This window comes from Ostrinia furnacalis, unplaced genomic scaffold (assembly GCF_004193835.3).
Source record: "Ostrinia furnacalis isolate ACB-3 unplaced genomic scaffold, ASM419383v2 OfSCF4221, whole genome shotgun sequence".
NCBI lineage: Eukaryota > Metazoa > Arthropoda > Insecta > Lepidoptera > Crambidae > Ostrinia > Ostrinia furnacalis.
Window position 1 is genome coordinate 184,303 of NW_021134460.1, and position 27,885 is coordinate 212,187.

General features: G+C 42.1%; 3 protein-coding genes across 7 annotated transcripts; 2 read left to right on the forward strand and 1 right to left on the reverse strand.

The window, feature by feature from the left end:
• The first annotated feature begins 346 nt into the window (after nt 1-346).
• Nucleotides 347-16,109, forward strand: CCT1 (chaperonin containing TCP1 subunit 1). Of its 5 annotated transcripts, none has more exons than XR_003656409.1 (11): nt 347-509; nt 850-973; nt 1,081-1,198; nt 1,418-1,599; nt 1,871-2,135; nt 2,552-2,804; nt 3,308-3,398; nt 4,015-4,207; nt 5,559-5,699; nt 6,304-6,578; nt 6,651-7,312. XR_003656409.1 is itself a non-coding variant. In XM_028313293.1 (11 exons), exons 1-11 carry the CDS (start codon nt 437-439, stop codon nt 6,526-6,528), a joined length of 1,665 nt encoding a protein of 554 aa, XP_028169094.1. In that variant the 5' UTR covers nt 347-436; the 3' UTR covers nt 6,529-7,312. The 5 variants fall into 5 exon arrangements, 4 of the variants coding, with proteins under 4 accessions (XP_028169094.1, XP_028169095.1, XP_028169096.1 ...); XM_028313293.1 differs by adding an exon at nt 4,656-4,721 and having other exon boundaries at nt 4,015-4,141; nt 6,304-7,312; XM_028313294.1 differs by lacking the exons at nt 6,304-6,578; nt 6,651-7,312 and adding an exon at nt 15,782-16,109.
• On the forward strand, nt 8,092-10,595 carry LOC114359052 (valacyclovir hydrolase). Its single transcript, XM_028313296.1, has 5 exons — nt 8,092-8,470; nt 8,664-8,921; nt 9,197-9,350; nt 9,862-10,117; nt 10,474-10,595. The coding sequence occupies exons 1-5, from the start codon at nt 8,381-8,383 to the stop codon at nt 10,565-10,567; spliced, it is 852 nt and encodes a 283-aa protein (XP_028169097.1). The 5' UTR covers nt 8,092-8,380; the 3' UTR covers nt 10,568-10,595.
• On the reverse strand, nt 10,916-27,540 carry wts (serine/threonine-protein kinase warts). Its single transcript, XM_028313297.1, is given in 7 exon segments — nt 10,916-12,388; nt 16,115-16,308; nt 19,270-19,369; nt 20,400-21,320; nt 21,323-22,481; nt 26,336-26,827; nt 27,152-27,540. Coding segments are annotated over 6 exon segments (3,054 nt in total). The 5' UTR covers nt 26,591-26,827; nt 27,152-27,540; the 3' UTR covers nt 10,916-11,963.
• Nucleotides 27,541-27,885: the final 345 nt, after the last annotated feature.

Genomic DNA, 27,885 nt, shown 5'->3' on the forward strand with positions numbered 1-27,885 from the left:
TAGGACATTCACCGTTTCTCGTCCTCGTGCAAACTAAAATTAATATCTATATTAAACAAATTATACCTACTTCCTATTATAATTTATCAAAAATCTTATTTTGTGTGTTTACTCGTAGTCGCGTAGTATAGAAGGGTAGAGCTTAGGGCTTCAATACTCAATACTCAATATGTTTACCTGATTTAAGGCCATCTAGCAGCAAGTAGCAGAACTAAATAAAAAATAAAAACTATTTCCTTGTTGATTGACTAATTTAGTTATAAAACTCCGCAATAGATGGCGCTATTAATGTAGCAACTATATTTTTTTACACTGGCAATAAACAAAGTAAATGTCATTATTTCTTTCAGTTGGCTGCACTGAGTCATCTTCCAGAATCAAAAAGTGTGACGGACTAGCGAGAAATTGTGAATTTTGTGAAAAAATATAGTCAAAAATGTCTACACTCGCTGCACCACTTGCTGTTGCTGGGACTAGGTCATCCGGATCTTCAGTCAGGAGTCAAAATGGTATGAATTTTATGTTAAAATCCACACGAGGTAACACAGCCCCGGTGATCACATGCATCGCCACTTATGGTTACATTTTTATAAATATTTCGTAAAATCAGTATCAAATTGCCAGATAATCATTATTTCTGGGATGTTTGTTTCGTAAATGTCTCTCCTGTTTAATTTCCCTTAAGAATTTAAAAATTTACTGCTAAGTACAAGGAAACTAACCTATGAAAGAAGCAACATAATGAGAATCCATTGAATGATGTCTAAAATCTTTATCTAAAAAATTCTGAAATTTTTCAAGGTGAAAAAAGGGTGGAAGGAAGCATTAATGACTGTTTGTTTGTTGTAGTCACGGCAGCAGCTGCTATTGCCAACATTGTGAAGAGTTCCCTGGGCCCTGTGGGCCTGGACAAAATGTTGGTGGATGATATTGGAGATGTCACAGTCACAAATGATGGTGCTACTATCTTGAAGTAAGTGTCCAAGTCCAAATCACTTACATTTTGTATTTTCACAAGTAAAATCCTTTGAGTGTACCAAAAAGTTTTTTTATTTTAATTATATTTATTATGTATTTCAGAATGCTGGAGGTGGAACACCCAGCAGCCAAGGTTTTGGTAGAACTGGCTCAGTTGCAGGATGAGGAAGTTGGTGATGGAACCACATCTGTAGTCATAGTTGCTGCTGAGTTATTGAAGGTTTGTAAATGTTCATATTATATCAAAAAATGACCCTTATATTATGGCTGTCAAAATAATTACTGTGAGTCTGTGATATTCTTAAAATCTTGCTATAGTAGTGTTCAAATCTGTTCCCTCTACAAGCTATATCGTCACTTTCCTTGGGCTATTTATTTGTCCAACTCTGTTCTAGTTCCAATGCATAGAAATTTGAAAAAAAATTATGTTATTTTTCAGAGTGCAGATGAACTGGTGAAGAATAAAATCCACCCGACCAGCATTATCTCCGGCTACAGGCTGGCCTGCAAGGAGGCTGTCAAGTATGTGCAGGACAACCTCACCGTCACAGTAGAGTCACTCGGAAGGCCGTCACTCATCAATGCTGCTAAGACCACCATGTCATCCAAACTTATTGGAGCGTATCCTTTTTCATAAACAAATCTTTTGACTAGTAATGCATAATGGATATTAAAACATTTCCTATGGCATAAGAGGGTAAGACAAGATTTTAACACTTTAAGCCTTCCTTTCCTTCTTGAGCCATTTGTTTCAACTGTGTAAAAATGTAAAATATGTAACCTGGCAAAAATTTTATCTCATTTCATGAATAATAAAAAGTAGTCTGTCATACTTGTATTTCCATAATGCAAACACTCACTGTGAATGTTTTCCTTAACAAAATATCAACAGTGATTCAGAATTCTTCGCCGAGATTATAGTAGATGCAGCACAAGCAATCAAGGCTATGGACCCTCGTGGCAACACAATCTACCCCATCAAGGCCGTCAATATCCTGAAGGCCCACGGACGGAGCGCTCGGGAAAGTGTCCTGGTGAAGGGATACGCCCTCAACTGCACCGTCGCCTCACAGGCCATGCCCAAGAAGATTGTGAATGCTAAAATTGCATGCTTGGACTTCTCGCTACAGAAGACGAAGATGAAAATGGGTGTTCAGGTAAATGGTTTTCTTTCATGTTTATTACATGAATTTGTAATTGTTCATGCTTTATAATGTTAGCTCTGTAGATCCTAGGACAAACCAAACTGCTTTTTTATGTCAGTAGTAGATAGGCAAATGCCTTTCGCATTTTTGTCTAGTACCATCAAGTATTAAGTAGTATTATTTCTTGTTTATTATTTAGTGTCAACCCAATTGTGGTAATTAGTTTTATTCTTAGCTCACATAATGCATGTAATCCCAAATATGGCACACCAAACTTAAAGGTAATGCTTTTCAGATAAAATTATCATTGCTAAAACTTCCATAGTTATCTTTCACACACACTTCTGGGACACAACTTTCATTTTAGTTTAAATATTGGTTTTGCTAATGTGTATTCAGTGGAATAAAAATCTTTTTTCTTATCCTAGGTACTAGTCTCCGACCCCGAGAAGCTAGAAGCGATCCGCGCGCGCGAGCTTGACATCACCAAGGAGCGACTACAGAAGATCCTCGCCACCGGCGTCAACGTCGTACTCTGCTCCGGCGGCATCGACGACCTCTGCCTCAAGTACTTCGTGGAGGCCGGCGCCATGGGCGTGAGGAGGTGCAAGAAAGCTGACTTAAAGAGGATCGCTAAAGCTACTGGAGCCACTTTCCTGACGTCACTCACTAATATGGAAGGTATGTTGTAACTTTGAAAGTCTTCTCAGAATATGTATGTATTGTTATTGACGAGGAAAAGTCACTGATGAACTTTACACTGCAGCTCTAATAGTTGGTTATTGGCACAACTGCACTGTAACTTGTTTTTGTAAGAATGTCTTTGTAAGACCAATAATTTTGGTGCCTAAAGCCTGGTCCGTGAGCACGTAGAATTTTGTCCAATGACCCCAAGCTACCCATCCTTATCGCTCGCGTGTAATTATATTACTGTCGCAACTGTGCGACGGGCGCCCGCAGTGAGTGTGCGAGCGCGACAGCAACATAATTACGCGCGAGCGATTAGGATGGGTAGCTTAGGGTCATTGGACAAAATTCTACGTGCTCAAGGACCAGGCTTTAGAAAATTATAGTATGTATAATCTACAAAAAATCAATTTTGTGTTTAATCTTAGTGGAATTGTAGAGGGTACAGAATTGATTATGATACATTTATTGATGTTAGATCTGTTGCTTGTTTATAGGTGAGGAAGTTTTCGAGCCGAGCATGATCGGAGAAGCCGCCGAAGTTGTCCAGGAGCAGATCTGTGATGACCAGCTCATTCTGATCAAGGGGTAACTATTAATTTAATTTTAGGCAGTTTTATTAATTTCCTAATGAATTTAGCCTGTTGTACCACTGTATTTTTATGTGTGCAATAAAGATTTTAAATAAATAAACAAACACGACGACAANAATGACACGAAAACATCTGCAAAAGCGACGTGAACAAAATGAAGATATAAATACAGAATAAAAAAAACTGGTCCTAATTAACTATCGAGAAATGGACTAGGCGATTAATACATCGCAGAACTGAACATCAATGGAAAAGATTTTCGACCACGATTTCATTTCTAAAACTAACAAAGTTCTGCGCCAATTAAGCCATGTATTCATTAGGCAACATTTGTTGATAAACTGTTTATGACTAGTGTGAAACAAGTTTACCATAAACACAGTTTCTGAAACTTGGCCGTCCTCACTTGCTCTCCACTCATAGAGGGGAGAACGGCAACATGTATCATAAACAATATTTCATCACCTATGTTTATGGACTGTTTATACATTGTTTACAGAGATTATGAAACATTGTTTATAAACAGTGTTTATCAACAAATGTTGCCTAATGAATACATGGCTTTATGCTCTAATTTAGTAAACATAACAGTGTATATCTCTATTCCTCAGACCTGTAGCTCGCACGGCTGCTTCAATAATCCTTCGCGGGCCCACCGACGCTTACTGCGACGAGATGGAGCGCTCGGCCCACGACGCGCTGTGTGCTGTCCGCCGCGTGTTGGAGTCCGGTCGTTTGGTGCCCGGGGGCGGCGCTGTCGAAGCCGCGCTTTCTATCTACCTGGAGAACTTCGCTACTACTCTGGTTAGTATACTTTCGTTTCAGCCAAATGACGTCCACTGCTGGACAAAGGCCTCTCCTGATTAGTACACGCCTCGAGAAATCTGTGCGTCTTTTGTAATCTCTTATACTCGATCGTGGTGCCATTATTCCCCCTCTTGAGACGAAATGGAGCGCTCGGCTCACGACGCGCTGTGCGCCGTCCGCCGCGTGTTGGAGTCCGGTCGTCTGGTGCCCGGGGGCGGCGCTGTCGAGGCCGCGCTTTCTATCTACTTGGAGAACTTCGCTACTACCCTGGTTAGTATACGTTCGTTTCAGCTAAATGACGTCCACGGCTGGACAAAGACTGGTGAATATTCTGGTTGATACATGCCTCGAGAAATCTGCGTGTCTTTTGTAGTCTCTTATACTCGATTGTGGTACCATTATACGCCGACTGAGACGAGACGGAGCGCTAGAGTCCGGTCGTTTGGTGCCCGGGGGCGGCGCTGTCGAAGCCGCGCTTTCTATCTACCTGGAGAACTTCGCCACCACTCTGGTTAGTATACGTTCCTTTCAGCCAAATGACGTCCACTGCTGGACAAAGACTGGTGAATATTCTGGTTGATACATGCCTCGAGAAATCTGCGTGTCTTTTGTAGTCTCTTATACTCGGTCGTGGTGCCATTATACGCCTACTGCGACGAGATGGAGCGCTCGGTCCACGACGCGCTCTCTATCTGCTCTGGTTATTATCTGCTATGCTTAGTGATACTGTAACATCTTATGTGATTGTTTGTAATAGGTGCTACTACCGACACTATTCCAATCAATCATTGACTCTTATTGTACGCGCCTGTACTTCGGAATCGTGTATCATTGTTTATGGTGCTATTTAGAAGAAAAAAAACAACCAACCAAAGCGATTCCACGCACTTCTTTTGTGCACATATTTAGGGCATTTGCTAGAAATTGAAGATCGCACCGGACAGTCGCAGACGTACCATGTACGGTAAACATGTCACGGGTGGATTTACGTGTGTCTCTGCTGGGCTTATTCCACTATTCCCCGTTGACAATCCCCGTCAACGGGGATTAGTGAACTTTTTGTTCACTATTCCCCGTAAACGCAAATTGGAGCTTATAATGGGGAATAATGAACTAAAAAGTTCATTAATCCCCGTTATATTAGGATTTTATTTTGAACGTAATGGGGATTAATGAACTTTTTAGTTCATTATTCACCATTATAAGTTCCAATTCGATTCGACGGGGATTGTCAATGGGGAATAGTGGAATAAGCCCTCTGCTGATCTCAAAATCTGTCAATGTTCACTTTATGCACTAAGTTGACGGTACTCCTTCAGCACTTATTCACGTATATCTTCGTCCACAGAGCTCCCGCGAGCAGCTGGCCATCGCGGCGTTCGCGCAGTCACTGCTGGTGATCCCCAAGACGCTGGCCGTGAACGCGGCGCGCGACGCCACCGAGCTCGTGGCAAAGCTGCGCGCATACCACAACTCCTCGCAGACCAAGGTTGGTATATAAAGTGTGGTCTAGTGCTTCATCATTATCATTTCAGCCACAGGACGTCTAAAGCCTGGTCCGTGAGCACGTAGAATTTTGTCCAATGACCCCAAGCTACCCATCCTTATCGCTCGCGCGTAATTATATTGCTGTCGCGACTGTGCGACGGGCGCCCGCAGTGAGTGTGCGAGCGCTCACGGACCAGGCTTTACTGCTAAACATACGCCTCCCCCAATGATTTCCACATCGCCCGGTTGGTACTATGGTAGCTCTAGTGGTTGTTAGGTACAGACATCCATTCCCTTGACCAAGGTTCGAATTGTATTACGTGGTCCAGAAAGCGCCTTAAGTCGGCCCGTTTGAGCCGTTTCAGAATGGCTCATAAAACTGAAAAGAGTTGTGATCTCAAAATGTTACAACCAACACCAAAGAAAAAGAATTAAAACAAGCACTAGCAACCATTATTGTCGATACGCAAACGCGCTTATCTGATATCACCAAGCTACATTGATTTAACTACCAGAAAAATCTGTACATTTATACTCGTATTTAAGTTTACGTACACTGTCTCACATACGATATCATAAAATCTAAAACTACTTTTATTTCCCAGGTTGAACACGCCAACCTCAAATGGGTGGGCCTGGACTTAACAGAAGGCACGCTCCGCGACAACCTCGCCGCCGGAGTGCTAGAACCCGCCATATCCAAGATCAAGTCTCTGAAGTTCGCTACCGAAGCCGCCATCACGATCCTGCGCATCGACGATATGATCAAACTGGACCCCGAACAGAGAGGGAAGAGCTATGAGGACGCCTGCCACGCGGGAGAACTCTAATCTATGGCGCAGTATTTGAAACGATCTCATTCGACAATTTAGGCTCAGTACACGCAGTGTAAAGCGATCAGCCGGCGTGCAGCGATGGCGATCAGACTTAAATGCATTGATGGTCATCGCTGCACGCCGGCTAATCGCGTGTGATCGCGTTGGTTTGACTGAACCTTAAAGCTTCAGATAAAGCGTTCAGCCTGCGTCCGCGATGGCGTGCACTTATGGCTTAATCTTTACGCGACCTGGCCGCGCGACCAAATTTCATACATGTCGTTGACAGCAGCACTTATTCATCCCAGGGGAGCTGACATGAATCGAGCTTTACAGCCACTATCATACTGATACAAATAACAATGAGATCGAATTTAATTATAACTATATGACAGTATGGAGTGCTTGATGTGCCTGAATGTTTGTTGCATATCGTTATGGTGTGTCCGGGTTCTTAAAACATTTATTATCCTGCTGGATACAAACAGGATCAAATTGCATTTTGATGGTACAGTCAGAAGTGTGAATATTTTTGTTAAAGAAACATCTGTTATTGGACTGTAGTAGAAAATTATATTTTTAGCAGAATCCTTGTTGAGTGTTTTATGATGATGTGAAGTGATTATATGCAATTTCTTAATTTTGTAAAACAAATTAATTCTGCTATATCTTCAGTAACTATTTCACGTCACAAGTAAGCCTTCTGTTTCAAAGGAAACCTTCATATTTATTATGAATATGCTTATAACATTTAATGCTAGTTTTATATCGCTAGGTTGTCCACTTATGTCAACAATTACTCTAAAATAAAATTTAATTTTAATAACTAATATTGTCTTTAATTTGTTCATCTTCCCCAACTTAAATTCATTATTATTATCTAGGTTTTATAGAAAATATAACTGAGGAAGGAGCTCATTCATGTAACTAATAGCAACTGAGTAGGTTCTGAGCTGTACAGAGTGTTGTTACCAACGCTAAAAGTCAGCAAGACCTCAAAATACAGTAATTCAGACATAGGCCATAGCTCTGTTACCTCATTTATCACTCCTCCACAACTGCAGGAACCACTCAGAGCCCCGATTACGATTACGGTAATTTTTAACGTCAACAATCCAGACACGCTTCTCGATTCTGCGATACGATTGGTCGTTCAACAGCGTACGTCAGCTGTTTTGACCAATCGTATCGCAGAATCAGAAACGCGTCTGGATTGTAGACGTTATAAAAGTTACCGTAATCGGGGCTCAGATAAGCGCTTTACAGTCAGCGTCAAATAATTCGTGACACCCAAAGTAGCCAATAAGTTCGGAATAGGTATCTGTTGAATAAGGTTGTGTCAACAACTTTTTGGCCACTTTGGTCATAGAGGAAGGTAAGGTTGGAAGCTAGAAAAAGCTAAGCTAAGGGCTCCACACACAGAGCATGATTTTAAAAAGTAATAAAAGTGGCTTTGACAAGAACACAGCACAGTAACCAGCCCCCCTAGACAAAACGCACTTTTTGATCGAATCGAAAATCGAATTCGTCAAAACTCCATACAAAAAAGGGGCTTTTCGACCACTTTTCGACTGGTTTGCGATTATAATTTGCACTTTGTCTAGACCCACAGTAACGTCTGTCTCATCTGTGGTAACGTCAGACAGGGGAAAATATGTCAAGAAGTATTTACTTGCACCTTGCACACACATTTTATTAAAAAGGAACCTTGTGTACTTGCAATGAGGGTTTAATCTACACTGTTTTGGAATAAATGTCATATCATCTACGTAAACTCGCGCTATCAGAATAATTTATTTTAATCAAGGTTATAAGAGTTTACCGCTACCATCTAGGCTACCACTAACCTGTGAAGTGTATTGTAAAAATGTTAATTAAGAGTTTAAATAGATATATTCCATTGAGCTCCAAAGTGCGAATTATTTGGGCTCCTTTTTCCACTAATGCATTACCAAAGGTAAGTGTTAGTGTTTCTGTTTATTAAATTCTTGTTAAACTCACTATAGATGTAAATAAAGGCGGCAAATTTGAATGGGTAGGTAGCTGAATTTGTGTTATTTATTCCGATTTTGCCTCTGACTGTACTAACAATTATAGCAAATAAATAAATAAAATTAAATCAGAATCTTAGCTAAAATACATTATTTCAGGAAGACAGAATTAAGGTTGGAAATTGCAACATAAACTACATAAAAGTCGGCAACGGGCCCCACAATGTGCTATGCTTACCTGGTGCTCTCGGCTCCATCTGGACTGACTTCAGGCCGCAGGTCGAAGGCTTCGACCGGGCACAGTTCACGCTGGTGGCCTGGGACCCGCCAGGATACGGGAAGAGTCGACCACCTGAAAGGGACTTCCCGACCGATTTCTACGAGAAGGACGCCGAATACGCTCATGAATTTATGAAGGTAGGTAGCTTTTTGTTAATTACTCTACTTAGGGGGCCGATTCTCGTTCAATAAAATAAATGTCGGAGTTTTCGAGAGAAATTCCCGAGCGCCTAGCAGCTTTGAATAAGTTTAGTCGTATGATTGTAGAGTAATTTTTACTATTTTCTCATGATATGATGTTCTTGCTCGAGAACCGCTAAAAGGGGAAATTGTCTAGGACTGACAATAGTTAGATTTTTATTTTTTTATCTTTGCGGTCTATTATACTAGAAGCTTTCATATCTTACTTTCAGGCGTTAGGCATCCTCTCGTATTCGCTGCTAGGCTGGAGCGACGGCGGCATTTCCAGCATGATCCTGGCGGCCAAGCATCCGGCTGCCGTACGCAAGATGGTCGTGTGGGGCACCAACTCCTTCATCTTGCCTCACGAACTGGACTTGTATCAAAGTTAGTTCTCACTTCACTTCCATTCTTAGAGGACACTTCCTAAAAAATGTGCTAGATTATTACCAAACAGTTTCGGGGTGCGATTCTTGTTAAGTATCATTTTGGGACGTCAGTATTTTAATTAATTTTAAACGTTCGCATTTCATAATTGAATTAATTTAGACAGGTTTTAACGTGATACGCGGTTAAATAATATTGAAATATTGCCTGACATTTCGACCGGGTTGCACCGTCCATGATCACAGGCTGACTGAAGCGTCGAGTGCGCGATCCGTATGGTGGGTAGAATCATCTAATTCTACCCCCATGTTATTATTTTTTCTCCAAGTACCGTCACACTAATTGTGGCCCTATTCTGTGAGGCCGTCGGTGCGTGCGTTAAAACTTGTCTAAATTAAGTCAATATTTTACCCTGCACAATAATCGATCCTAAATTATAAATCCAAATCGCATATCACACGTTCCACTCGGGCTTTGCCTAAAACATACGCTAATAATTCTTCTTTTTCAGAAATCCGCGACGTAAACTCATGGTCGAAATCAATGCGAGAACCCATGATCGAAGTATACGGCGAGGAGTTGTTCGCCAAGTACTGGGCTCAGTGGGTGGACGGTATGATCGCTCTTTTCCGGGCCAAAGATGGGAACATCTGCAACGAAATGCTCAAGGACATCAAGTGTCCCACGTTCATACTGTACGGAGAAAAGGACCCGATGGTCGACAAAGTACACGCCTCGCATTTACTCACTAATATTACTGGTTCAAGGTCAGTTAATATGCTTCTTTCTTATAAATCTTGAAACACTCAAAACTCGCACACTTTCGTCGTCAAAACAGATTAAAACTGTCGCCGACAGACCCACTATATTTCGAAGCTACCTGACATGTTTATTTACTCTTCATTGCCTACCCTCGTCTTACCACTTTCAACGCCCGTATTCACAAACATTAGGTATTATGAGGTCTCACAAAGCGCGTGGACGCACAGGGTCACACACGAACCAACAGAGCTATGTGACTCTATGTAGCTCTATTCAACGCTGTGCGTTCAATTTGCTACTTCACTTATGCAAGCATCGTTTGTGAATACTGGCGTTAAATAATTCAAGACTATTGTTTCAGGCTTCAACTATTCCCGAAAGGAAAGCACAACATCCACATTAAATACGCCGACGAGTTCAACAAAAGTGTACAAGAATTCCTCCTGCAGCCTTAAAATATAAAAACGACCAAACAAAATAAATGTAAGGGGTGAAACGAAAAAATGTAACAAAATTCCCATATTTTATTTTCATTTACTTCTTATAAGCATGTTTCATTTCAGAATAAAACAATTTACATTCAATAACACATAATTCAAGGTTGAAGTGACTCATTTATAATATTACTGTACAAATGATAAAAAGTTGGGTCACAGGACCCACAGACGAGCTGTTTCGTAGATGTGGCAACCTTAACCAGGCTTTGGGACATGAGTCTAGTGGACTTCCAAAAAGATTATTTTGCAACTACACGTTATATTGGACGTTGTTAGTGAAAACAAAATATTAAAATGTTTTTCCTACATTTACTATTAAAATAAATATTGTTCATATAACGAAACGATCTTTGATATCGCCCTGTGCTAGTTATGACACTAATCAGGCACGTAGTGCTCTCTGACGAATATATCCCGCGGCAATATACTTAATTATTGTTCAAATGCTATACAATTAATAAATAAGTAGATATGTACCAACTGTACCTTTTTGTAATTAATAAGATTTACATTTTGCCAAAAGTTACATTTAATTAAAGTTATAAGCCTGATTACTTTGCAGTAAAAACAATCAACTGCGGGCGTTTATTTCCTCTATTTCCAGGCAGTTCAAGCCATCAACGTATCAGTAGTCTACGGTTCAAATTTCCTGGAAATAATGGCCGATGTCACGCCATCTGATCACATAATCACAAATTTGGAAAACGTTGATATTGTTATGAATTTGGAGCTCATCTAAAACCTTCAACCGAAGTCAAAAAATAAAATACGCATCAACAATGTGATCGATTCATGTTAATAAATATGTATTGCACTCTCTACAAAAGTCGAGTTATAAAAACCTGCTCTAGTGTGGTGACCAGATACACCAGTACTAAGTAAGGCACGCGAAGGCTCGGAAGCACAGTATCACTGCTCGCCGCTGCCGGCACGCATCGTAGGCGTCTTCATAAATTACGTTTTACAATTATATAAACAACACACATTAAGCGACCTACCTCGATAAATACATAAGAAAATATAGTGACAATATCAAATCATTCGCTAATTCAAGTAAGCTTGTTCTTATCTCATAAATAATTTCTCTACAAAAATAGTATACATGAATGGAACAACACTAGATCCGCCGAGAGCGGGCAGCACCATTGACGTATTCTCGCGTCCATCCGTCACATATATTACAATGAAATAAGATTACTCTTACAAATACATAACGATACAATATTACAACATTATCACCGGGATCATTAACAGTACGGTTTAATTAAATTTTAAATACGTCACGTTCGTTACGTTTACAAGACTAACGTTTCGATAGAGAGAGTCAAGGCACACGCGGGTCACACTCGATACGTCAGACGTAGACGGGTCCCTGCGCGTCGCCGTCGTCGAGGTTGATTTTGTTGGTGAAGCCCTCGTCGAAGAAGCGTCGGAAGGTGAACTCGAAGAAGCCGTGGAAGGTCTTTCCGTTGTCGAGGAGTTCGGAGTCGGACTTGTTGGAGTCGGAGGAGGCGGAGTTGCGCAGCTTGTCGGGGTCGATGGGGTCGAAGTTGGAGGTGTCGGTGGGGTAGTCGATGCGCGGGATGTAGGGCGCGGGCTGGCGCCGCAGGCCGCGCTCGAAGTCGATGGGCTGCAGGAAGGGGTGCGCCTTGAGCTCGCCCGCGTGGTTGCCGAGGCGCGTGCTCTGGCCCGAGCACAGCTTCAGGATCAGGTCCTTGCTCTCGCGCGACAGGTTCGCCGCGTCCGGGATGTGCAGGGTTTTCTCCCAGTTTATCACCTGCAACGGAGAAAGTGTTTGGTGAGAGAATAGAATAAAACTTTTTGGTGACAGTCAATGATTAGAGGTCTGGCTGAAGCCTTTCTAGTGAGTGATGAAATATATAAATAGATCTTTTAGTTTTAGCTCGTACATAAATCACAATCTACCAACTGTAACTGTAGTACTGTCCAAGAACGTGGAGAATTCTTCACTCGTTTATCTCTTTAGCAGTCCCAAACATTCAACACCGCCCCAGTTTCAGTCTAGTAGTCTTTGTCATATTATAGTTAATATACCTAGTGTAATAGAGCAACAAAGGACTGAGCGAGTGAGATGTCACTAGCAGCAACACCGTGTGATACAACTATTTGACAGTTCTTTGCACTTATTGACATGCTGATGAACTGAGATTTTTTCAGATTTTACATGAGTGAAATCGTGGATGTTTATGAGAAATAGTACTTCAGAAACGGAGTCATGATTCGGTGATTTATTTATTGTACAACACAGTGAAATAATCCTGACACTGCCACACAAATGACATCCATCCATCCATCCTAAAATCGGTTTCGTTTGACAGCTTATGGTTGTTGTTCTATTTTCATACCTTGANTGGAGAAAGAAAATTTGTTTAAGAAAGAAACATTTATTACGTGAACATCACTTAGTTAAGGACTAAGAAGGTATATGGAAAAAAAGACAGAAATAGCACACAAATATTACAAAGAGATAAAATGTGAACTGAGCAGTGCCACTTTGTCGCAACAGCGATGCCCATTGCAATGGGACCCTATCCAGCATGTTCCCTGCGACAAAAAGTCCTGAAAAGTGAAAGCGACTGTAGTCCCCACCACCCTGTCTCCAGGTCCCCAACATTCTCCACCCAGTCTTCAACCTACCTTGAGCTGCGTCTCCTGCGGCGTGGCGGCCAGGAAGGGCGGCGAGCCGACCAGCATCTCGTAGAGGATGACGCCGACGGACCACCAGTCGCACAGCTGTAGTCCCCACCACGCTGGCCACCTTGTCTCCAGGCCACCTTGTCTCCAGGCCACCTTGTCTCCAGGCCACCTTGTCACCAGGCCACCTTGTCTCCAGGCTCCCAACACTCTCCACCCAGTCTTCAGCCTACCTTGAGCTGCGTCTCCTGCGGCGTGGCGGCCAGGAAGGGCGGCGAGCCGACCAGCATCTCGTAGAGGATGACGCCGACGGACCACCAGTCGCACAGCTGTAGTCCCCACCATGCTGTCCACCTTGTCACCAGGCCACCTTGTCTCCAGGCTCCCAACACTCCACCCAGTCTTCAACCTACCTTGAGCTGCGTCTCCTGCGGCGTGGCGGCCAGGAAGGGCGGCGAGCCGACCAGCATCTCGTAGAGGATGACGCCGACGGACCACCAGTCGCACAGCTGNAATTTTAGGCAGTTTTATTAATTTCCTAATGAATTTAGCCTGTTGTACCACTGTATTTTTATGTGTGCAATAAAGATTTTAAATAAATAAACAAACACGACGACAAGAAAACATCTGCAAAAGCGACGTGAACAAAATGAAGATATAAATACAGAATAAAAAAAACTGGTCCTAATTAACTATCGAGAAATGGACTAGGCGATGAATACATCGCAGAACTGAACATCAATGGAAAAGATTTTCGACCACAATCGAATTTCTGAAACTAACAAAGTTCTGCGCCAATTAAGCCATGTATTCATTAGGCAACATTTATAAATTGTTTATGACTAGTGTGAAACAAGTTTACCATAAACACAGTTTCTGAAACTTGGCCTTCCACACTTGCTCTCCACTCATAGAGGGGAGAACGGCAACATGTATCATAAACAATATTTCATCACCTATGTTTATGGACTGTTTATACATTGTTTACAGAGATTATGAAACATTGTTTATAAACAGTGTTTATCAACAAGTGTTGCCTAATGAATACATGGCTTTATGCTCTAATTTCGTAAACATAACAGCCTATATCTCTATCCCTCAGACCTGTAGCTCGCACGGCAGCTTCAATAATCCTGCGCGGGCCGACAGACGCCTACTGCGACGAGATGGAGCGCTCGGCTCACGACGCGCTGTGTGCTGTCCGCCGCGTGTTGGAATCCGGTCGTTTGGTGCCCGGAGGCGGCGCTGTCGAGGCCGCGCTTTCTATCTACCTGGAGAACTTCGCTACCACTCTGGTTAGTACAAGTCTTTGCTCCGCCGGTGTCTTAGGGCCTTGCCACACTGGCGGATTGCAAACGTTTTCTGGGCGGAGCAAGGTCCTTAAATGAGCTATTATCGCCCTGTAAGCCTAGGATGCGCGCCGCGATAAGCGGTTATCACGCTATTTTATCGATTTTGCCCATATATTTTGACGTCGATAAAATATATCACGGCGCGCATCCTAGCCCGACTAGTCAATTTATTGACGCGCCCTTACTCATCAGAAAAAAAATAGGCAATCAGCCCAAGCTATTCCACGCATTCTATTTTGGCCAGGAATAATAACCGCGAGGTTATATTATTAACAATGAGACGGTGACGGTCACCGGACAATTATGCTCGGTAGACATGTCACAGGTGGATTTACCTATGACTCTCTGATCTCAAAATCTGTCAATATTCACTTTATGTACAAATTTGACGGTACACCTTCAGCACTTATTCACGCATATCTTTCTCCCACAGAGTTCCCGCGAACAGCTGGCCATCGCGGCGTTCGCTCAGTCACTGCTGGTGATCCCCAAGACGCTGGCCGTGAACGCGGCGCGCGACGCCACCGAGCTCGTGGCCAAGCTGCGCGCATACCACAACTCTTCGCAGACCAAGGTACATACAGCCTCTGTGCTCTAGGCTCTAGCTAGTGTTTCACCATTATCATTTCAGCCACAGGACGTCTAAAGCCTGGTCCGTGAGCACGTAGAATTTTGTCCAATGACCCCAAGCTACCCATCCTTATCGCTCGCGCGTAATTATATTGCTGTCGCGACTGTGCGACGGGCGCCCGCAGTGAGTGTGCGAGCGCTCACGGACCAGGCTTTACTGCTAAACATACGCCACCCCCAATGATTTCCACATCGCCCGGTTGGTACTATGGTAGCTCTAGTGGTTGTTACAGACTTCCATTCCCTTGACCAGGGTTCGAATTTTATTACGTGGTCCAGAAAGCGCCTTAAGTCGGCCCGTTTGAGCCATTTCAGAATGGCTCATAAAACTAAAAATAGTTATGATCTCAAAATGTTACAACCAACACCAAAGAAAAAGAACAAGTACTGCAACCATTGTCGATTCGCAAACGCGCTTATCTGATATCACCAAGCTACATTGATTTAACTTCCAGAAAAATCTGTACATTTCTACTCGTATTTAAGTTAACATCCACTGTCTCACATACAATCTAAACCTACTTTTATTTCCCAGGTTGAACACGCCAACCTCAAATGGGTGGGCCTAGACTTGACGGAAGGCACACTCCGCGACAACCTCGCCGCCGGAGTGCTAGAACCCGCCATATCCAAGATCAAATCTCTGAAGTTCGCTACCGAAGCCGCCATCACGATCCTGCGCATCGACGATATGATCAAACTGGACCCCGAACAGCGAGGGAAGAGCTATGAGGACGCCTGCCACGCGGGAGAACTCTAATCTATGGCGCAGTATTTGAAACGATCTCATTCGACAATTTGGGCTCAGTACACGCAGTGTGAGCCAGTGCAGGCTATCGCGGACGCAGGCTGAACGCTTGTCTGAANTTGAGCTGCGTCTCCTGCGGCGTGGCGGCCAGGAAGGGCGGCGAGCCGACCAGCATCTCGTAGAGGATGACGCCGACGGACCACCAGTCGCACAGCTGCGTGTAGCCCGTACGCTGGAGCACCTCGGGTGCGATGTAGTTGGGCGTGCCCACCAGCGAGTGCGCCAGGCAGCGCTGGTGCTCGCGCTTGCGCCGTCTGCGGATAGTTGATTAGTTAGTTACTCAGATCTTTATCCTGTCTGCACTTAGCCGGTCTATTCCACTTTGATCACCTGGCTTTGATGACCCAGGTGATCAAAGTCCACTTCCAGCGACAATTTAGTGTCCTTTGATCACCCACGGATGATGCTCTGGGTGATCAAAGTGGACTCCAGTTAAATTATTACTTTAGTGTCCTTTGATCACCTACATACAAATCACACCTCCTCTTAAACTTAACACTAGAGTACACGCGTGGCCTACTAGAGTAGACCAGGGTAACATTTTACGCTATAACTTTTTAAGAACTTGCGCCAGAGAGCTGGTATTCCAGGAAAGCCTCGTTGACTAAATTGTCAATAAGCCAGTAAAGCTTGGGTCGCTAGGCGTCTACGCACTTTTCTAAAATTGGCCGTCAAAACTGCGGGTCTACTCAAAAGCCCGAAATCACTCACGAAAAAAATGATGGAAGACTTGCAAAAAATGGATTTACCCCATGTACCAGGCAGTAGAAAGTCTTGAATACTATGACAGATAAAAAACAAATCATATTTTTTCAGTAATTTTTTTTTTTCTAACATGGATCTCAGAGTGCAATTTTGGTCCAAAATTTTACAACTTTTTAATTTGTTTATAATGTTTTATCCCAAATAGTTGTACAAAGAAACTTTGATTATAAAAGAACTATAATAAACACTTTAATCATTTACATAATAATTTTATTCATAAATTGTTTACAAACTGATTTACAGTGATTTTAAATTGGCTTACCAGAGTAGGCCGCGCGTGTATTGGTGTAAAAAAAGGGGCGCGTGTACTGCAGTGTTAATGTACGGACAAACATTGTTTAGGTAAGTAACGCTTTAAAATATTTCATGCTGTAAAAAAAATTACAATATTAAAAAAATGTTTGTACGTACAACAATTGGACATGACGTGACTATTCAGATGAGATGTGATTTGTATGTAGGTGACCAACGGCCGAATACTGAAACACTACTTAAATCTGTCACTCAGCTGACGGGCTCCTAAATTTAAGTATCCTTCAATTTTAANGTGAGCCGCTAGAAGCTTCGATAACCATAAAAGGCGAGAGGCCTCCGGCCAATCAGCGGGCCGCATTGCTAACGGCTAGCTCGGAATGTTCTAGGCGCGCGATAATAATATTACCTACGCGCGCACCCAGATTCGCTTAATATTTTAATTATCCAAAATCACATACACACAGTGTAAGTTCGACATGTTCAATTTACAGTTGACATAGTTAAATATATTATTATTACGGTGCAAATATACCTATTCATTGATAGGTACATAGGTACACACACATAGATACATAGTTTCAGGTTAAAGGCAAATTAGATTCATAAGTAACTACATTTACATAATTAACAATACGTAGGTCTATCAACTACCTACTTCTGGTGGCCATCGTCAACAATGCTGTAAAAAAAATTACTATATTAAAAAAATGTTTGTACGTACAACAATTGGACATGACGTGACTATTCAGATGAGATGTGATTTGTATGTAGGTGACCAAAGGACACTAAATAATAATTTTACTGGAGTCCACTTTGATCACCCAGGGCATCATATCCGTGGGTGATCAAAGGACACTAAATTGTCGCTGGAAGTGGACTTTGATTACCTGGGTCATCAAAGCCAGGTAATCAAAGTGGAATAGACCACTTAGCCTACTGATCCATTTAATGCAATGAGGTAATTAAATACTGACGCTATTTGGTACCTATTTATTATTTTTGAAGCTTATACTATAAAGATAAATGATTTAGAGGGTTCCTGTGGTAGTAGAGCAGTGCGAGAAAGACGACATGCACATAATTGAGCTGTCACGGCATACATTTGAAGCACATCTAAATTCGCGCCGTTGTTAAATCTTCTGCACCGCTTCACTATCAGGATCTGCACTCAGTTCCACTATCCACATCATCACCATTTTCATCAGTTCATTGGCGTGTGCAATGGTTCTCCACTATAGGAGGATGATCCTCTCTAATTTACCGGAGGTAAATAGAGGATTTGACCTACACTCCCGACGCTAGACGAATTAGGAAAGCCTGAGGTGGAATTGTGTAAAGCAATCGTAATCATTTGACAGTTCATAACGTACGATTATTCTGTCAAACGCTTTGTTTAACTGACTTTATCGTACGTTATGAACTGTCAAATGATTACGATTGCTTTACACAATTTCACCTCTGATGTTCACAAACTTTTTTCTGACCGATTGTTATGAATAATGAATGCAAAGCTTGGGAAGGTTCAGATATGCGCTATAACTGGGTGGTTCTCGTACATATTTAAAGCTGTAACCGTACGCTAACCTGCTCAGTGTATCGCCATTTGCCAATGAGAACCACCCAGACACACGCGGTTACCGCATGTCTGAACCAGGCCTTAGAGTTGACCTGGTGGACTGACCTTTCCAACGGCTTCAGCTGCTGTTGCTGCGGCTGCGCACAGCGGCACTCAGCGCCCCACTCGCCCTCTACTGGGTCCATTGAATCCTGCCGCCCGTGGTCTGCAAACAACACAAGGCATATAAATAAATAAATAANCAGGATCTACACTCAGTTCCACTATCCACATCATCACCATTTTCATCAGTTCATTGGCGTGTGCAATGGTTCTCCACTATAGGAGGATGACCCTCTCTAATTTACCGGAGGTAAATAGAGGATTTGGCCTACACTCCCGACGCTAGACGAATTAGGAAAGCCTGATGTTCACAAACTTCTTTCTGACCGATTGTTATGAATAATGAATGCAAGGCTTGTGAAGGTTCAGATACACGTTATAACTGGATGTTTCTCGTACACATTTATAAAGCTGTAACCGTACGCTAACCTCCTCAGTGTATCGCCATATACCAATGAGAACAACCCAGGGTTATCGCGCGTTTCTAAACTAGGCCTTAGAGACCTGGTGGACTGACCTTTCCAACGGCTTCAGCTGCTGTTGCTGCGGCTGCGCACAGCGGCACTCTGCGCCCCACTCGCCTTCTACTGGGTCCATTGAATCCTGCCGCCCGTGGTCTGCAAGCAACACAAGGCATATCATTAAACTATCACAAATAAGTGGCTTTGAATAGAGTTCACCATCAATCCCTAATTTTTAAGTGACCCCTATGAACATAATGGTGCGTCCAGACTGGGCGAATTTGCTCTCGCGGCCAACTCAACATCCTGCTCACTCAAAAGCAGAGTGAACAGGATGGCAAGGTTGCCGCGCGAGCAAATTCGCCCAGTCTGGACGCACCATAACATGATTTTTTTTTCAGCTTGTGAATCATCTTGGTGTCACTTAAAAGTTAGGGATTAATGGTTAAAACGGGCATGAGTCTAATGAGGCAGATTAAAAACATTCTTTTTGCAAAATAACAACTATTACTACAACTAAATAAGACGCACCGAGGGTTCAGCGTGATATATCGTCGTCAGTACGACCTGCCTACGTGAATAATACTTTTTTGAGCTTATGTGAATACTGATTCGTTATGTGGCGGAATCATGTCTTTAGGACAATAAAATGAGTACATGAATTGGAATATTTATAAATAGACCTATTTTTGTGGATTTCGCACTATCAGATGCCTAGATTCTGTGCCATTTATGCCCGTTTTCACCATTAATCCCTAATTTTTAAGTGACCCCTATGGTATCACATAACAGTAATTTTTTTATCATAGGGGTCACTTAAAAATTAGGGATTGATGGTGAAAACGGGCATAAATCTGTTGTTTAAGCGGTCCCGAGACGATCAATCGCGATTATCAATTTTACGTGATTGACAATTGATCGTTTACAAAAGGCATTGAAGTGATTGTCAATTTTGAATTTACGTGATTGAAGCAAATTGATGTTATTTTTAATTGAAGCCCAATAGACAGGTTCCATTGAAGCTAATATTGATCGTTTAGCTGAGCAATTGACAATCGTTTTCGTCAATTGGTTGTCATTAACGCAAATACATTGACAATCGCGATTGATCGTCTCGGGGTCGCTTTACGCTTGGAAGGATTAGAAGAGAATAATTATGTAAAAAGGATTCAAAAAGAATTCTCACCGTTTCTCTGATAGTACTTCGAGTTGTGCGTCCACCGGAAGCCCGTGCACAGGCCGAAGTCAGTGAGCTTGATGTGGCCGTCGCGGTCGATGAGGATGTTGTCGGGCTTGATGTCGCGGTGGATGAAGCCCATCTTGTGCACGCTCTCCACGGCGCACGTCAGCTCGGCGATGTAGAAGCGCGCCAGCTCCTCCTCGAAGATGCCCATCTTGATGAGCAGCGACATGAGGTCGCCGCCCGGGATGTAGTCCATGACGAAGTACAGGTTGTCCTTGTCCTGGAAGCTGTAGTACAGCTTCACCACCCACTCGTTGTCGGCCTCGGCCAGGATGTCCCGCTCCGCCTTCACGTGCGCCACCTGGTTGCGCTTCAGCACGTCCGCCTTGCGCAGCGTCTTCATGGCGTACAGGTGACTGGTGTCGATCTTCCGCACGAGCGTCACTTCCCCGAAAGCGCCTACGCCGATCGGCTTGATCTTCGTGAACATCGACTTGTCCATCTTCGCTCGCTTCAGCCGGATGTAGTTGGACTCCTTCTGCGACAGCATCTTGCGCATCTGGCACTGCGCCTCCGCGCTCAGCCCGATCTTGTTCATCTCCTTCTCCAGCTGCATGCGCCGGAACGTCCTCTGCTTGTACGACTTCAGAATGTTCTCCACGTGCTGTTCCATGAAAAATTTAAACGCCTGGGGCGAGTAATTTCTAACTTTGCAATCTCTCCTCTCGTCCTCCTTCTCTTTGCTGATGTTCTTTCGTTCCGGAATCGGCGACTGATGCCTGATCTTTTCCAGGCCCTTCGTTCGACGTTCCGACGAGCCGTTCGAGCTCTTGTCGGACCCCGAGGCGGCGCACGTGTCTTTCAGTAAATTATTCGTACAGTTCTGATTCGGACACTTGATTTCGAAACCCTGCGACGTCTCCCGTTGTTCGAGAACTTTTTATGCAAAGGAGAGTGGTGGGAGTTGACCGTGGTCGTGTTCTCGTTTTGGCTGCCGTACGGCGGCGGCGGGATCGGCTGCATGCCGCGCTGCACGGCCAGCGCCTGCATCGTGATCGCGTAGCTCGGCGGCTCCGTGGTGGGCACGGCGGGCGGCGCGGCCGGCGCGGCGGGCGGCGTGGAGCCCGGCGACGACGGCTTCGGCGCCAGCGGGTAGCTCGGCGGCGTCTGCTGCTGCTTCTGCTGGATGGAGCTGGCGTACGAGGGCGGCGGCGGCTGCGCCGGCGAGCCGGCGACCGGCGGCGGCGCGACCGGCGCGATCGCCGTCTGCAGCACGGGCTTCTGCACCTGCGTGCTCTTCACGGACTGCATGATGATCGGCGGCTGCACGGCCTGCCTCGCGGTCCACGCCTGGATCGGCGTCGGGCGGGCGACGCCCGAGGCGGAGCCGGCGGACTGCGTGACCGTGATCGGGCTCGGCGAGCCGGCGGAGGTGCCGCCGGAGTAGACGCCGGACGAGGGGCTCTTGCGGTAGTCCTGCGACTGCGGGGGGCTCTGGCGGTTCTGCATGGAGACGGAGTAGGAGGGCGGCGGCGGCACGCCGGCCAGCGGGTAGGGCGGCGGCAGCTCGGCGGCGGCGCCGGCCTGGTACAGCGCGAGCGCCTGCATCTGCTGCGACAGCTGCTGCTGCGCCTGCGGGCCGTTCTGCACGACCATGGGCGCGCGCGCGGGCGGCGCGGGCGCGGCGGCCACGGGGCTGGTGCCGCGCGCGGGCGGCAGCGGCGGCGCGGGCGACATGCGCTTCATGAGCTGCTGCACGGAGGGCGGCACGGGCGGCGTGGACGGGCATCGCGGCGGCGGCGGCGGCGGCGGCTCGGCGAAGGCGGAGGGCGAGTACTGGCGGCACAGCTTGTCGTGCGGCGCGTCGGGCTGGCGCGGGCTGTCGGAGCGCGAGCTGCCGGCGCCCGAGTCGAGCGCGGGGCTGCCGCGGTGCAGGTCTCGCTCGAGGCTCGGTTTCCTTATCAACTTGGTGCTGAGCGCGCTCGTTTTTAGGATACCGTTGAGGGGCTCCTGCTGCTTGGACAGATAATCCAGTGCCGCCTCGAAACGTCCGCTGTTAAATTTTAGTGCTCTCACCGCAGAATCCTGTAAGACGAAAGTCATTTATTGATATTTTTGAAAAAAAAAATTGTTTTAACTATAAATAAATCACACAAAAGAAATATGTACATTTCAAAAACTGCTAGGCTGCTGCTACTATCCACAGGTTCATTTTATTCATTTTTAATCCCTATTACCCTATGAATTTCAATGCTCTTTTCACTGATATTCCTGATAATTGTGTAAAATACATGGATTATTTATAAAGAAAATGTAATTGGTACTGGAACAGTAATGAATGTGAATGTTATCTTCATGTAGAATTAATTATATAGCTTTAATTACATAATTTGCATACAAATAATTAGCTGGTAAGAGATGACAAATTAGGTCCTCTTATAGTCTCCTATATCCATTAGTTTCATAGAGTAAAATACCCTATTCATAGAAAAAATTTAATCTACATTTAAGAAAATAATGTGGGCATTTTCATTCACACAGATATTATAAATATCCTCAAACTTTCATTAGAAATCATCTACCACTTGTTTATTTCTTTTTTAAAGTACTTCAGTCGTTTCTAAAATTGGCCTCAAATGGTTAGAAAATACAATCAGCACAAGATTTTAGTAAGATTTTAAAATGTGATTCTTTTGATGGTAAATAAGATGGCTCTGTGAATGCAATAAACTTTTCTTTAGATTATAGGTGTGTTGAGCTAGTATAATAATAATTTTCATTAATAAGTTAGGAGAATATAGACATAGTTATAAGGTACAGTAGAATACCGATTATCCGGATCAATTAAAACCAGGGGTGTTCCGGATAAACGAAAATCCAGATAATCGATTTCAAACTAAAATCAAACAATAATTAACTTTTTACAATAGAAAGGGTTTTCAATACATCNATATATATTTTTGAAAAAAAAATGTTTTTACTATAAATAAATCACACAAAAGAAGTATGTACATTTCAAAAACTGCTAGGCTGCTGCTACTATCTACAGATTCATTTTATTCATTTTTAATCCCTATTACCCTATGAATTTCAATGCTGTTTTCACTGATATTCCTGATACACAGATTATTTATAAAGAAACTGTGATTGGTACTGGAACAGTAATGAATGTGAATGTTATCTTCATGTAGAATTAATGATATGGCTTTAATTACATAATTTGCATACAAATAATTAGCTGGTAAAAGATGACAAATTAGGTCATCTTATAGTCTCCTATATCCATTAATTTCATAGAGTAAAATACCCTATTCATAGAAATTTTTTAATCTACATTTAAGAAAATAATGTGGGCATTTTCATTCACACAGATATTATAAATATCCCCAAACTTTCATTAGAAATCATCTACCACTTGTTTATTTCTTTTTTAAAGTACTTACAGTCGTTTCTATAATTGACCTCAAATGGTTACAAAATACAATCAGCACAAGATTTTAGTAAGATTTTAAAATGTGATTCTTTTGATGGTAAATAAGATGGCTCTGTGAATGCAATAAACTTTTCTTTAGATTGTAGGTGTGTTTGAGCTAGTAAAATAATGACTTTCATTCATTATAGTGGAGAAGAGAATATAGACACAGTTTTAAGGTAGATTCCTATGCACCAAGGAATATGAAATATCATCCATTAGTGCAAAAACCAACTATCTGCAATAAATTCTTAACAAGATCAAGTTGATTGTACCAATCCATTGCAGATAGTATAATTACTTTGTGCACTAANATTGATATTTTTGAAAAAAAAAATTGTTTTAACTATAAATAAATCACACAAAAGAAATATGTACATTTCAAAAACTGCTAGGCTGCTGCTACTATCCACAGGTTCATTTTATTCATTTTTAATCCCTATTACCCTATGAATTTCAATGCTCTTTTCACTGATATTCCTGATAATTGTGTAAAATACATGGATTATTTATAAAGAAAATGTAATTGGTACTGGAACAGTAATGAATGTGAATGTTATCTTCATGTAGAATTAATTATATAGCTTTAATTACATAATTTGCATACAAATAATTAGCTGGTAAGAGATGACAAATTAGGTCCTCTTATAGTCTCCTATATCCATTAGTTTCATAGAGTAAAATACCCTATTCATAGAAAAAATTTAATCTACATTTAAGAAAATAATGTGGGCATTTTCATTCACACAGATATTATAAATATCCTCAAACTTTCATTAGAAATCATCTACCACTTGTTTATTTCTTTTTTAAAGTACTTCAGTCGTTTCTAAAATTGGCCTCAAATGGTTAGAAAATACAATCAGCACAAGATTTTAGTAAGATTTTAAAATGTGATTCTTTTGATGGTAAATAAGATGGCTCTGTGAATGCAATAAACTTTTCTTTAGATTATAGGTGTGTTGAGCTAGTATAATAATAATTTTCATTAATAAGTTAGGAGAATATAGACATAGTTATAAGGTACAGTAGAATACCGATTATCCGGATCAATTAAAACCAGGGGTGTTCCGGATAAACGAAAATCCAGATAATCGATTTCAAACTAAAATCAAACAATAATTAACTTTTTACAATAGAAAGGGTTTTCAATACATCATTAATTATAGTTTGATTTTACTTTGAAATTGATTATCCGGATTTTTGATTATCTGGAATACCCCTGGTTTTAATAGATCCGGATAATCGGGATTCTACTGTAATGTATTCTTTAATAACTCTCCTCAATTGACATTATAATAATAAATATGAGTTTACAGTTTAATATACAGGAAACAGCTTAATATTTTTAGCAATCTTGTGATCAATTAATATTTACTGACCGTCTTATACATCTTAGCTGAGAATTTAGTGATTAATACTATAAATATTGATAAAAATGGAAGTGTAAATAAATATTACTCTTAAGGTTTATACAAACATACCTCATCATATCCCAAAGCAAGGAGTTGGTTAAGAGACTGTGGTAGCACATTTAAGTCCTNTACCTACATGGCCAACATACCTTTCAGCATCTTTGGGAAGCGAAAAAAAAGACAAATCCGGTAGATTTCTTTTCGAATTTAAACACCCGAACGCCGCACAATATTTCTTTCTCTTTATATCCATTTTTAAATAATACTTCGATCATAGAATTAGGTAGGTACTACAACGCACGCCAGCGTCCTGACGAGTGCGCGCGTGACACTCGACTGATATAATACCCGCCGGCGGGGCGCTTCGCTGTAGGTAATTATCGGATGTACCGCGCGGAGTGAGCCAGGCCTGACTAAAGGTAATTAATTATGTTAAGTAGGTATGTGCATTCATAATATAGTTTTTTAAATATTATGAAATCTATTATCCTACTACACCCTACTTATACATATATATTATAAATGCGAAAGTTTGGATGTCTGGATGTTTGTTACTCTTTCATGCAAAAACTACTGAACGGATTTTGACGAAACTTTACAGTATTAATGTTTATAGTCCAGAATAACATTAGGCTACAATTTATGACGATCTGTGATAAACTAAATTTCACGCGGGTATAAACCAGCATTTATGTTTGATGAAACCATCAAGGGGCACAAAGAAAATGATTGATTGAAAACGAGTACATGAATTTTCTAAAAGCTGGATGTTTATAGGTATTTGAGTGTGACTTTGTTAGCTCTATCACAAAATTTGAGTGATATGAGTAATGTATTATTTAATAACTCTCCTCAATTGATATTATTGTGTAATAAATAAATATGATGACATTATTGTGTAATAAACATGAGTTTACAGTTTAATATACAGGGAAACATCTTAATATTTTCAGCAATCTTATGATTAATTAACATTACTGACTGTCTTATACATCTCATCTGGGAATTTTGTGATAATAAATACTATAAATAAGGTTTAAATACAAACATACCTCATCATATCCCAAAGCAAGTAGTTGGTTAAGAGACTGTGGTAGCACATTTAAGTCCTTGTCTAATCCATTCCCGGACGACGAACTGAAGCCGGAACTGACCCCAGAACTAACAGTGCTTGCCGCTGACGATCCAGGAGGCTCGGAGCTTCCAATATTAGCAAATGGAAGCAAGGAGTTTCTGATTTCGGCAAGCGCTTTCTGGTTGTACCCGGAGGAGCGCGTGGCCGTCTTGCCGGGCGCCGGCGGGTTCATGGCGCCCGCGCCCGAGCGCCTCACGGCTTACCCCACCCCTCCCATCACACGAGCACACCCCACCCTCCACACCGATCAGTCACCGTTCGCATTTGCAACTTGTTTACACTTAATGCCTTGAACAGTAATAAGCTCACTGGGATATTTCAATGTCAACACTGGTCTTCTCAGTCCCACTTTTGATTCAAAACCACATGTTTACACTTCCGAATTTATGAGAATTGATGACGAATAACTCTGAAAACAAAACAAAATATGTAACAGCAAGCTGGGTCACTCATACTGAACACTTTCTAGTTGGATTAGTACTTTGTTGGGGTTGTGTTCTATCTACTTAGTATCTGTTCTAGCGAAAAACACCCTACCATCTTACGAGAACTTATACAACTGGATTTTAAAATTATAACTAATAAACATTTAATACACAATCGAAAAGATATTCAACATGAATCTATCATGACATACAGCTCAGGAATGCCAAAATTAGAGGCAGCTTTTGTTTCACTTAATTAGCACACGACCACTGTTTTTACAAGCAAATTCTAATTAAATGCCAATTACCTGATGTTTTTCACTCGATTATATTCCAAAAGAGAATCACAAACGTCATAATTCCATAAAATAAAAATGATCGTCGAAAGCTCTCACATTACCGATGACATCTTTCTCACACACCACAGGCTTGGATTGCAAAAGTAATTATTTGAACTTTATTCTAATGATGAAGAAAAAAGTATTACTTTTCCTTGAATGTTACAAAAAATAACCGAACTAAGAAAACAAAGAACTCTGAAACACAGACATGCAAGTTGGCAAACCATACAAAGCAACCATTTTGAAGAATTACCACATTCTTTTGTATGTTCAGAAAAGCTACACCAAAATGACGTTTACATTTCATCCGTGATTTTAATGATTATTCTGTTTATAAAAAATCTGTTGAAGTAGAATTATCAGGTTTTTATACAAATTATAAAAATAAAAATGTATACTGCATGAATTCATTAAATTAGTGAATTTATTCATAAAGTTCACAATTAATTTCTGAACGGAAAACAAATGAAACAAACTTTGTGACAAAGAGTTTGTAATTCCTCGGTGCGTAGATGGGGACGATGCGGTCACCTTGGTTTGGTCTTGCGGTCACAGCATTTTCCAAAGGGCTGATTTTTAAATCGTCGTACTGTGGGAATTAAGTCAAAATGACAAGATTAAATAAGTTATCAGTTAAAAGATATCTGACGATTGAAAAATCAGCCTTCCTTATAAGGGAGAATTAAACCAATACCACCAAT